This window comes from Pinus tabuliformis, chromosome 2_2 (genome assembly GCF_031772625.1).
Source record: "Pinus tabuliformis cultivar Carrire ecotype Pingquan chromosome 2_2, CPIR1, whole genome shotgun sequence".
NCBI classification, from domain to species: Eukaryota; Viridiplantae; Streptophyta; class Pinopsida; order Pinales; family Pinaceae; genus Pinus; species Pinus tabuliformis.
This window is the reverse complement of record NC_142300.1, coordinates 327,295,251-327,308,412: the sequence shown is the minus strand read 5'-3', so window position 1 is coordinate 327,308,412 and position 13,162 is coordinate 327,295,251. Positions and strand designations below refer to the sequence as shown.

The following is a 13,162-nucleotide window of genomic DNA, read 5'->3' as shown; positions in this document are numbered from 1 at the left end:
TTTTTGGGTTTTTGTATCATAACATTGTTGGTACCGAGGGGGGTGGGGGTCTACATTTCTTGCAACATAGTCTTGAATTTGAATCCATTTCCCTTGCGGATTGGCACTAGTCTCGGTCCTCTAGAGGCCATCCACTTTAGTTCCTATATTAAAAAAATCATGTTTACTTTATATCACCTTGAACCTAATTGCATTAAAATTTAGTAATTCTAGACTTGGGACACCCCTCTTGTACAATTGGAGAGCCAATATTAAGTGAGAAGAAGGTTTGTGTGGTGACATTGACATCCCTCTTGAGTTGCCCATTGGCTAGCACCGATATTGGACTTTGGATCTAATGTAATGTTCCTAAGTAGGAATGTGAGTGATATTAAGCAAATAAATAGTGCAACAACATATAAAAATAAAAAAACACATTAGACATCCATGAAAACACTACCAATCAGGAACTGTTGAGCCATATTATAAAAAATCAGAGGGCTAGATGCAATATGAAATGGAATGGTGCACCTGGGCTTGTCCTAATGAACAAGCAAGATCAACCCCAGGTAGGAAAATAGCTGAGTTGAAGGCTGCCCAACTGCTGCACCACTCTGCGCTGCGCTACCCCAGTAAACTGCTGCACTATTGAACTTCGACTTGCTGGAATGTGCCCAAAAACTACCCAAAAAATTATATCCTTTTAGTCGCAGACTCCTTGGACAAAACCCAAAAAACCCAGAAGGGAATTTCACTAGTTTTGACTTTGGATTTTCGGCCTCCTTGGAGCCTCTCCCCAGCGTCTGCTGCCAAATTTGACTTGCAGGAAACAACCTGCAAATCCCTCTGAAAACACCTCTGAAATGCTGGTTTTACCTGTGCTATCCAACTCCTTGCTCTCGGATGGCTCTTGGCCAAGATTAACTGCTCTCCCAAGCCCCACGAAATTGTTGCTACAGGCCTCTGCACAATCCCTCTGCCCAGAAATTCGTACAACTGATGCACTGGTCTAGTTGGCTGCAAATCCCAACGAAAATGTCCTCAACAAGCAGCCTCCTTAGCTCCCGAAACTCCCAACAAGCAATGAACCTCCTTGCTGGCTTCCAACTCCTCCTGCGTGTTTCTGGCTGTCCAAGAAATACACAGTTCCCTCTCTGCGCTATTGGCTGAAGTGTGTAACTGTGCTTAACTCCCTGAAACTCCTGTGGAACGACCTCCCTAGGGCGGGCATGGATGGTCCCCCGAAGAAGAGGTTGAATCTCCCGCGTGAGAGATTCGTGGCTAAACAGTCGGTAGACTCGCTAAGCAGCAGAGCGTACAAAAGAGTGTTTGTTTGCAAATGTTCAAGATGAAAACAAAATGAGAGCTGATCTCTCTTTATAACTCCTTGGGCCCCCTTAGCCTCATGTGGGCCCCTCCATCCACCCATTTGATTTTCCCTCCAAGCATATTGAATGGCTAATTCGAACTCCTATGTGGGTGCCCCCCACATTCCACTAGCAGCTAAATAAAGTTGATTTGGCCCCTAAGTCCCTAAGTCGAAAGTGTGGGGCCCTCTTCCTTAGTAAAAAATGTGCAAAATTGTGTAGCAGCACCCTGTTACTAATGTGTTTGAGAAGGGACATGACAATCCTCCCCTCCCAAATGTTGCTTGCCCTCAATCAACCCCAAAGCTGGGTGCTCCAAAATATGCTCACCCTCCCAGGTGGCATCCTCATCTGGCAAGTTCTTCCAATGCACCAAACATCGTTTGTCCTCAAGCAATGCCTGAACAAACACCCTCTCTGACTGTGGACCCCCACTATCACTGCAAACTTCACTAGGGTCCCAAATGTGCCATTGGATCGTCCCTCGCCATTGTACTATCCTATAGTGATGGAGTCCCTCGATACTAGGATCCCAAGCCAACCTGATCAATGTGAAGCCCCCCTTGCTCCACTCACTATCCTGCCAGATATGGGCATTAGAACCCCTGTGTCTATCACCAATAAGTAGAGCATCCTGACGATGTAAAACTCTGCCCGAAGCCTCATGAAGCTGCTCTATCGAATAGTCCACTCCATGCACTTTGATTGTGTGCCCTTGAAGATACAACTCAATCCCTATGCGAATGAAGCCTCTCCTGCATGAGCTCCTCCTGAAATCCTCTTGCTGGCCATCCTGCCATGTTGATGAAGTCTCCCACGCCCTTGGCGAATCACTGAAACCTAATGGAGAATCTTGATGACCCTACCCTATAGAAACCAACTCACCCCTATGGGTATCTGAACTGCAAATACTATGATGATAGGGTCCCATGCCCAACGCAACAAGAAACTGTCCTACTGACCCCGCGACACCTTCGTCATCACTAACTGTCTAACATGCTCGTACCAGAGCCTCCTCTCGCATAGGTCTTGGCCACAATCTATGCGATGATTGAGGTTAGGCCCAACATGCCAAAGTGACCCAATAGTGTTAGCGCCTATCCCTCCATGGTTGGCCCCAACCTTGAGCAACAATCTACCTCGCCCTATGGTGAGGGCTTCGCTGATTCCCCATGTGTCTGCCTATGAATGAATCAATTCACATGTTATCCTGCCCATGTTCATTGAGGAGTGGAGTATCCCACCAATCCAGTGGATCCCATAACCATACTAGGGGTCCGCAACCCCCATTCCTCCCTGCCTGTCGCTGTGATATGTTGCTAGCTGTTGGGACTCCTTCGTGCCCCGTCTTTGACTCCTGTAGGTATCCAATAGGTAGGCACTGAGCATCAAGAACCCGTGTTGCGAATAACCAATTGCTCCGCGCTTGCCAAATCACACAGCAAGATCTACTATCCCAACTCCTGATGATGTGCCCTGGTCCTACTGGAAGCCTAGGCATCATCCTGCCAACAAGGGCTACCATCCCTCGCACCTCATGCTCACCTAATGTCTCAAGTTGTCGAGCTAGAAAAGCACCATACAACTCCCTCTCGGTCACCTCCCCAAGTGTGAGCCTAGGGGTGGAACATATGCTACCTCGACAATCAACCATGCTATCCCTAAGCCTGTATCTGTCAACTCGTGCACCTACCAAGTGTCTCAACTGGAGAGTCTCCTCCCAGCCCATGACACAAGGTGTATCATCCAACTGTCTAGGGTGAGCCTTCCATGCTCTACTGCCTGAATGGAGAGTGTCAAGTGGCAACAACCAAACACTATGTGACTGCAAGCAGCACCGGAGGAGGATGGGTGGGTATGTCCCGAAGGATATGATCAAGAGTCTGCCAGAATGCTCAAGAGTAATCCTACGGACGTCCTTGTCTCTGCCTTGGATCTACTGACAACCCCCTCGTGGCCCTATCTCCACTAAACATGGTGTCACCAGATGCTCAACCATGTCCTCATCGATCCTAGGTGAGATGCATCCAATGGTACACCTATTGCCCCTGTCCATAAGTCTCCTTGGAGGTAACGCTCCAAGTGCCCATTGCACTGCATCATCTGCCACTGCATACCACCCGATATCACCACACTCATCGACATGACATTGTATACCACAGCCTGTCTCTGTGTGGAATACCCCTGGCTACAGCCATACCATCTTGTATCATCCCATTTCTTGCTTGTGTTACTGCACCTGTCACTCCCCGCACGTCCTCAATGCGATGCGAGTCACTCCTCCTACCCCACAATGTAAACCGACATGATGTGGTATACCACCATGTATCTCCATGCTCCTCTGTAGGCCACTGCTCCTTGCTGCATAGCCCTGCACACCACTGGGTGCTATGGCCACATCCCTCTATATAAAATTGGACGCTATGACCTAACTCTGACCAGTCTTATGTACCACTGCCTACTATCATACCACCCTCTAACATATGGTATCCCGCATGTGCCAAGTGTCTCCCACTTTGATAGTGACCCCACCATGACACGCATCACGCCCCCTCGTCCATCTTGGTAGACCTGAGCATCCTAACTCCACTCCTGCTAGGGGGGATATCTCTGTTGTGCCGATCCTCTGTGACCCCTGAGTCCTAAACCTCAATGGGAGAACATCGTCTCCATACAATATCCGGTCTGGTGACATACCCATGCCATCTCCTCCAACCAACTCGTACCAGAGAATGCTAATCATCCTGTGCCCCCATGCTTAACCAACTTGCCAAAACAACCAATGGAGTCTGCTCACAAACCACCTGGCCACTAGCATCAACTGGAACTCCCCTAAGGAATGCATGCGCTCAGGCACGGGGTTGACTACCTCATCAATGCCATAGCCTTCCCGCATGTTTGATATCGGATAGGAAGCCCCGCCTGGATCCCAATGGCAACCTGAGCCTCTAGCACCCTCAATGTCTGAGAGCTCCCACTGAGCTTTACTCCGAACTACGACCATCTCCATGAGTCTAGCCCACTCCACTGGGTACCAACTCAGAATCTCTCGCCATCCAACCCCAAGAGAGGGATCGAATGCACAAATTCTTGCACATAGAACGAACCCTCCATCCTGCGACTGTTGCACCCTGCGCAACTCATGTTGCCTCAACTCACCATCTTGGTCAACACATAAAATTTGTCGGGGAGTCTCTGCATCTCTCTCTTCGTGGTGCAAAGGTAGTCTAGCAATGTTGCAAGCCCCATCTATATAAGCCCAGATATAGTTATTATCTGGAAGTACTGCAACTTTATTGACGGTTTGTGCATCTAACAAATCTAAGTCAGTGGTGGGCCCCAAAGAAGACTGCTCGTCCTCCTCCCCCATGGGCTCAACATGAGTCACGAACTACCCCTCCATGACTAGCTCACGCCCCTCTATGTGCTGTCCATGTTGTTGTAGGTGGTTGTCATCTCGCAACTCTATCATAGATCTGGGTGCCTTTGTACCTATCGACTCCTCATCAAGGGTGGTGATGTTTCTCGGCACCTCATCATCCTATTGTGTGCTGCTATCACCTGAAAACTCAGTCACGACCCCAGATATCTCAACAACGGATGTCACCTTCTCAATAGTGGACCTGTATGTGTTTCCTGGCACCTCATCAATGGATGGTCCTATGGGTGCATGCTCTACTTTCTCCCCCAAGGTGTCAACTGGTGCTATCAAAGAGGCCTCCAACAATGGTGACTCTTGTGCCACACTGGGTATACCAATGTGATCCTCACACTCCCGCGTGTCCTTTGCCTCATGTTCAATCTCCTCCTCAGGCCCCTAATGTCTAAGACCAGGTCTCCACCAGAAAAATCGTCTCCTTGACTCATCCTCTAATTGTCTTTGGCCTGCCTGCTCCTTTTCAGGAGATCTGGTGCCCTGATTCTGTCGGCTTTCCCCACATAGTGTAGATGGTTGTACTCCCACGGCTTGTGCACCTCTAGTGTCTATGTTGTAAGGACAAGGATGGATTTGGTCTGACATCTTCCTCAATTGAGCCAACCTCTCATTGCTCCAGCGGATTCCACCCCAGAATTCCTGCATACTGAATCTCCCTTGAGCCATGGGTAGTGTACGAAGTAACTCGTCACTATGCATACATGCCCAAATCTCCCATGATCTTACTGGTTACCCACAGCTGGGCCAAGATCATGCTCTGATACCACTGTAATGTTCCTAAGTAGGAATGTGAGTGATATTAAGCAAATAAATAGTGCAACAACATATAAAAATAAAAACACACATTAGACATCCATGAAAACGCTGCCAATCAAGAACTGTTGAGCCATATTATTAAAAATCAGAGGGCTAGATACAATATGAAATGGAATGGTGCCCCTAGGCTTGTCCTAATGAACGAGCAAGACCAACCCAGGTGCGAAAATAGTTGAGCTGAAGGCTGCCCAACTGCTGCACCACTTTGCCTACGCTGCCCTGCTGAATTTTGACCTACTGGAATGTGCCCAAAAACTGCCCAGAAAATTACATCCTTTTAGCCACAGACTCCTTGGACAAAACCCAAAAAAACCCAGAAGGGAATTTCGCTGGTTTTGACTTTGGATTTTCGGCCTCCTTGGAGCTTCTCCGCAGCTTTTGGAGCCTCTCCCTAGCTTCTGCTGCCAAATTCTACTTGCAAGAAACAACCTGCAAATCCCTCTAAAAACACCTCTGAAATGCTGGTTTTACTTGTGCTATCCAACTCCTTGCTCCTGGATCGCTCTTTGCCAAGATTAACTGCTCTCCCAAACCCCACAAAATTGCTGCTACAGGTCTCTGTTCAATCCCTCTGCCTAGAAATTTGTACAACTGATGCACTGGTCTAGCTGGCTGCAAATCCCAACGAAAATGTCCTCAACAAGCAACCTCCTCAGCTCTCGGAACTCCCAGCAAGCAATGAACCTCCTTGCTGGCTTCCAACTCCTCCTGCGTGTTTCTGGCTGCCCAGGAAATACGCAGTTCCCTCTCTACGTTGTTGGCTGAAGTGTGTGACTGTGCTGAACTCCCTGAAACTCCTGTGGAACGGCCTCCCTAGGGTGGGCATGGATGGTCCCCCAAAGAAGAGGTTGAATCTCCCGCGTGAGAGATTCGTGGCTATTCAGCCAGTAGACTCGCTAAGCAGCAGAGCGTACAAAAGACTGTTTGTTTGCAAATGTTCAAGATGAAAACAAAATGAGAGCTGATCCCTCTTTATAACTCCTTGGCCCCCTTGGCCTCATGTGGGCCCCTTCCATCCACCCATTCGATCTTCCATCCAAGCATATCGAATGAATAATTCGACCTCCTATGTGGGTGGCACCCACATTCCACTAGCAGCTAAATAAAGTCGATTTGGCCCCTAAGTCCCTTAGTCAAAAGTGTGGGGCCCTCTTCCTTAGTAAAAAATGTGCAAAATTGTGTAGCAGCGCCCTGTTTGAGAAGGGACATGACATCTAAAGTGCTAGTTTGGTAAGTAATAGTAACTACATTTGTAGTATGCTTGATGTTATCTATGTAGTAATAAATGGTTGATGTTCAATGATTAATCTAAAGTCTACTATACTGACATGTTTACAACTTCGTAATAATGTATACAAGTAGCATAAATATGTATGTTTTCATATTTTTAACAACTAATTAGGTGTTTTGTATTTTTTTTATGAATATATATGCATTAAAATATATAAAATATAGATTATATAAAAAATGCTCCCAAGATGCTTTGCTCTTGAGGTTTTTTGGGAATTGGTGTTCCCGACACTCTTATTGTGGCTTTGCTCGCACTATGGTAATGTTGGTTTGCGTCTTGAAACCTTGAGGAGCAATGGTAGTCACCCTCACCGGGGCCTGCAAGTAGGGAGACCAAATCATATTGAAGGGGATACCACATGGGTAAATAGCCCTTGCCACTCTTGTTTCATGTTCTTTCCTGCCTTAAGCACCAAACATTTTTACCAGTTAGCTCGGCGTTGAGTTTGTAAGAGTTCTCGTTGCACTTGTCTCATTTCTCTAGGCTCTTGAACAATTCATAGCTCCAGACTAGTGGTAGCTGGAAAAGGGTTAGAAAGTTGGGTTATCCTTACTTTGAGCCTTTGCGCATCATTATGATCCTTTTCACATGGAGCCCTTTGATATGCTAGCTTTGTTTCCTTCAAACCATCAATCCTATTCCATCCATGCAACAAATGTGCTTTTTACTCTTTTGTAAGAATTCTGGAAATTAGTCTTACAAAGAGTGCATTGTCATTCCCAAGAGCCACCACATGGAAAATGTCTTTGTTTGATCGCATGTCTCCAAAGGGGATAAGGATCACTATGGCCGCCAATTTTTCTCAAGGATAAGAGTTGACAACACTTTAAAGGACATGGATGCTAAAAATAAAAAAAGAAATGGTTCCTACTACTGGTAATGATACTCTTCTTGATGCTCACTGTTGTCACTGCTCTAGAAATCGTGACTATGCTGCAAATATCACTCGAGGCCCTTTATTGTTTTTTATATTATAGGAATTGCTTTCTGCTATAGAAAATGCAAGGAGAGCGAAATAAGTGGGGTTATTTTTCTCTTCTTTTTCATTCAAAGAAATTCAAATGTGAATTCTGCTTTAAATCAGCAATATATATTTTTTGTTTGTTTGTTTGTTTATTTCGGTTGAAAACTTAGTTTTCTTGTTAGGTGCTATGTGAGACCCACAACACCCCACACATGCCTTAGGGGTGGTGAAATGGTCACTACATGCCTGAAACAATTGGGAAACAACTCTTAAAATTTTTGGGTTGTGTCCAGCTAGTTTCAGAGGTGTTTCAGTACCTAAAACATTTTGGGGTGCTGAAACCATGAGGAATGGGTTGATTTTCCTGCAACCTAGGCCACAATAGATAGACAGATAACGACTTCTTCCTCATAGGAAGTATCATGTTATAATGCTAGGTTTAGCTTGCGCATTGTAACTTTGCAAGTGCAAGATGAGTTTACACTTGCAAAATTTACTTTCAGCTTTCATGATAGAAATAAGGTGAGAGCCCAAAATATGTTACTACATTTGTGGTTTTCTGTTTTCCCCTCAAAGAAGTGAGTATGCAAACCATGGTCAAGTCTCTTCATGTTTGGATTCAAATGTTCTTTGCACTGAAATTCACTGTTCAAATAACACCTGAGTTGTTCGTTCTTGGTTTTTTCTCCTTTTCAATGTATTTGGGAAAATACTTGAAATAGATTAGATCATTACATGTATATTTTATATATGTAGTTTTGATGCAGGCAGAGAGGGCTCTATTTCAAGAAAGTCATAGACAATGTTTTTCTTGGATAGATGATTGGCATGGATTGACATTGGAGGAAATACGACAACTTGAGTATAAAGTTGATGCTGCATTAAACATGGTACGAACTTGGATACTTTATTCTTATCATTGTTAGCTATGGTTGGAAAGCTATCTAAAGCCATACCAGTGCCTTGTCAGGTTTTCTGTTTTCTTAATGCACACTTATTGCAATTAGTCTATAAAATGAACAATAGTCCCATCCTGTTACTCTAGTTGCATTTGTTTTATAAGATGTGCCAACCGTATCCAACTGCATATTATACTTAGGTTATGTGGTGTCATACTTCAATGTGCCAACCTTATCCAACTGCATATTATACTTAGATTATGTGGTGTCATACTTCAATGTGGATTCTTAAACAATGACCATGTTTTATAAGTTTTTGTTTCTTTATATATTGTGCCAATCTGGAAACAACAGATTCTATAAGACGTCAAATCTGTGTTGAAACTTGAGACATGTCTACTATATTATTGTCATATCTTGAGTCTATACGACAACTGTCAGTGTAAAAGTGATGTTGCATTAAACATGTTACTCACCTGGTAATTTATACTTAGTATTTTTAGATGGTTGGAAAGCTATCCAAAGCCATACCAGTGCCTCATAAGATTTGCTGTTTTACTAATGCAAACTTATTGCAATAAATAGTAGACAGAATGGACCATAGGCGTATTCTGTTATTCTAGTAGCATTTATTTTTATTAGCTGTGCCAATCTTATCCAACTGCATATTATACTAAGGTTATGTGGATACTTCAATTTGGATATTTAAGAAACCACCATGTTTTATGTGTTTTTGTTTCAATTTGGAAACAACCGAATCTGTAAGACATTAAAACTGTCTTAAGACATATTTATTATATTGTTGTCATCTCTCTTGAGGCTCTCTATTTCTCTTCCTGCTAGTTGCCTTTGTAGAGATGCCTTTGCTAGAATCGATTGAAGGGTTGAAACTGGATACGAAAAATGTTAATTTTAGATAACAATGTTATGTTCTATGCTTAAGATCAATTTACTTCAATTTTTCTTGTTAGCCTAATATCAATTTCCAGATTAGCAATCACATTAACATGACAGTAAATGCAGATAGAACATAAATAAAAACCAAAAGGCAAACCAAGACAAGAGGACACAATATTTGGCGGATACCAGGGAAAAACCCCAATGTGGGGAAACCCTTTGATCAAGTCTTCTTATTATTCTTCAAAAGTTCAGCAGAGAGAGAGTACAATATCCAAAATTCACTTGCCCAAACACAGTCAAATATGTCCAGTCAAATTGCAGTCAACTGGATGTCCTAACCAGAAAGTCAACGCTGGTCAACTGAGCAGAAATCTTCCTCCAAATCAACTCGGTCAAACCCAGTCAACTCGGCCTCCAAGGATAGTCCGAATCAGCCCAAAACTCGGTCAATGCAGAGTCAAACCTGCGGTCAAACTTGCGGTGGTCAATGCTGGTCAAACATCACAAAAAATCTTGGTTTCTATGCCAATGAATGCGGCCTGCCCAAACAGAAATATTCCCACAAAAATCATAGTCAAACAAGGTCAACGCTGGTCAAACTACCTGCACCTTGGTCAACGCTGGAAACAAAAAATCGCAGTCAACCCTTCGCACATGTGGAGGAGAAGAAGGCTGTCCTGAAGTTGTACGACCCAATCAGATGAGGAGAGAGAGATATGTGTGAGAATGAATGATGTCCAAATGAGGTAGATGCACCTTCTATTTATATGCAACATTGAGGATGAAAAGACATGTCTTTTGGGCTTCTGAGCCTACATTAGTTTGCTGGCCGACCTTGACAATTTGTCCATAAACGAAATAAATTTATAATTCCATTTGTACATGTTAGAATGAGATGATCTTTAGATCAATCCTACACATCTCGGAAAGAGGAATCCAATAAAAATATCAGCTTCATCATATGAGCTGTCCAAGGTGGAGTTTGGCCCTAGTTGCCAAATTTAACACTACCTCTCAACTAGGAAGAACTCCACCTGCCAAATCATTTGTCAATCTATACCATCTTTGACATCCCTGATATACTCTGCTCTACTCTGTTGAACCATGAAGAAATAATGAAGAAAGAAATGATTGAGAATGTGTCATACCATTCTCCATTGACCCGAAATCTGTCTCCAATAATCGAGAGTGTATCATACCACTCTCCACTGACCCGAAGTCATTCTCCATTGATCCCAGATCAATATCAAACATCCTAGCATAGGGAGTATGGTAGTACACGATGCGTCCATCTATAGTACTATGGTCTGTATCCTCATTTCCTTACTCATTGGCCAGATGAGAGGTACTTCCCATGAGTCCCAGATTGCATGGATAGAATGTATCGGCAGGAGAAGGTGAACCACTCATCCTGTTCATACCCCATAGGAGAAGGTGAACCACTTATCATATGCATATCTCAACCATTATGGGGTATGATAGGGGAAGGTGAACCACTTGTTGAAGAATCAAGAGCAATTAGGTGTAGTGTGATTGTTCTTGACTTGATAACAATTTGTGGAGTATTTTTACTTTTTCTTGATATTTAATATTCTTCTTCTTCTTATTAATGCATGTGTGTGTACTTCATCAAACTGCTACCAAAAACATAAGAACAAGAACACAAGATGTTGGCTCTCTGCCAGGGCCAAAACCTCTCTTCTCTTGAGAGGAAAACCCTTCAGTAAATTTCTCTTATTGAAGCTTCTTATTGATCAATGCCAAACCCTAGACCTTTGACAAGAATATCCTCCAAGCACAAGTCTAGTCCTTCTTCCGACAATTCCTTCTTCCAGCACTTCGTCCTTCTCCTTCCAACACTTCGATCTTCTTTCAACTGTTGGTAAACCTTGTTGCATTTGCTCTAGAAGAGGCACTTATTCTTGGTGTACGATGAGTCTCCTTATTTGTGATGATCCCTTCCTTCCTCTTGACCAAATGAGCTTCTTCCTTGAGATGTAGGTATAGACTTGGTATGACTGTCCTGCAGCCCTAATTTCTCGAACGTGTGGTGGTTTGCTTGATGTTGTAGGCTCTTTTCTCCTTCGCTTGAGTGCCCTTCTTCTTCACTTGTTTGGAAAGCCTTATAGGCCTAGTTTACTAGCCCCAAATAGTGAGATATATCAGTTCTGTGTTGCTGCTGTCATAACTGCAGAGACAGTCTTGTTTTTATCGCATGTGTGGCTGTAGCTTGCCTTAGAAATAGTCTTCTCTAGCTCGGTTGTGTACCCTTCTTCTTCATTGCACTTGGAGATCCTCTCTTGTCCTTTGTTCACCCTTTGCTTGCCTCCTTAACGTTGATTTGGGGTAGCATCGGATGTGCTCTAGCCACGAAAATTGGCGGAGAGGTTAAAGTACATGAGATCTCCAATACCCAAAAATGGTTTGGGCAGATTCTAAACAGTTTGGGAGATATTAAAATAATTAATATTTTTAATGGTGTCCCTAAGTCTAAACTTAGGGAAAATAAAATATTAATGTGAATTAATATAAAACTGTGTTAGAAGGGTCCAAAAGTCATGGATCAAGCCAGAGTTAATCTTAGTCGTTGATTAGGGGCTTAATCTCGGCCGTTGAATTGTCAACGAGAAAAGTATAAGAGGAGGCTTAAGGGTCACTTGGAGAACACACTAAGAGATCAAGATTTCGACTTTCTGGGGCTGGGTTTGCTGAGAAAGTTGAGAGAGTGATCAGAGTTGCAGCTGAGGGGCAGTGAATACAAAAGCAGAGAGGCAGAGATAGCACCGGGAGGATCAACGCAGTAGCTGGAGAGAGGGATGCAGAACTAGCCAAGGGTTCACGCAGAGCCAGCTAGGGCTCACGCAGAGGCAACCAGGAGCTGCGCAGTGCCTCAAAGGGCCAGTGTGAGTGACGCAAAGGGCCAGAGGACTGACACAGTGCCTCCAGAGGTTGACGCAGGCCAAGCCAAAGTGACGCTGGGCTAACGCTGGGCCAGAGAGAGCTGACACAGTCCCTAGAGGCTGACGTTGGGGTTTCGTGGGGCAAATTGGAGCTGTAGAGTTGCCGAAGAGTTTATCCGGGGTTTCAACCGGAATATCTGCTTCCTAATAGAGAGGCACTGTTGTCGAGATTTTTCTCTATAGGGTGAGCCGTATTTGGCACCCAGATTGTATTATGAAACTGCTTAATAAATCAAACGCTCAGATAGCTGCACCGATTTTCCCGCATTGGGTTTTTCTGGGGACATTAGTCCAAAAACAACAGTGTCACTTGTGTGCTTGTTTCTGTTTCCTTCAGTTGATGATCTATAATATGTTGAGCATGTACTTGTATTTATTTCTAGTATTTACATGGTAAATAACTTGTTAATGAACAAAATAAGTAGGTAGGAATAAATCAGTAAAGTACATGAAGGGTTTCTAACACTTAGAAACTTCAACATGGTATCAGAGCGTGGTTGCAGATCACTGGAGAACTAAGGACATCAGCCGAGCAGAGCAGCGGCAACAG

At 44.0% G+C, this 13,162-nt stretch overlaps 1 protein-coding gene across 1 annotated transcript in view; it reads left to right on the top strand.

The window, feature by feature from the left end:
- Window positions 1–13,162, top strand: part of LOC149192612 (uncharacterized) — a 267,241-nt gene that overhangs the window by 151,037 nt on the left and 103,042 nt on the right. The window contains exon 9 of the mRNA XM_089404651.1: window positions 8,621–8,743. Coding sequence (XP_089260777.1) covers window positions 8,621–8,743 — 123 coding nt within the window. The remainder of the gene's footprint in view (window positions 1–8,620; window positions 8,744–13,162) is intronic.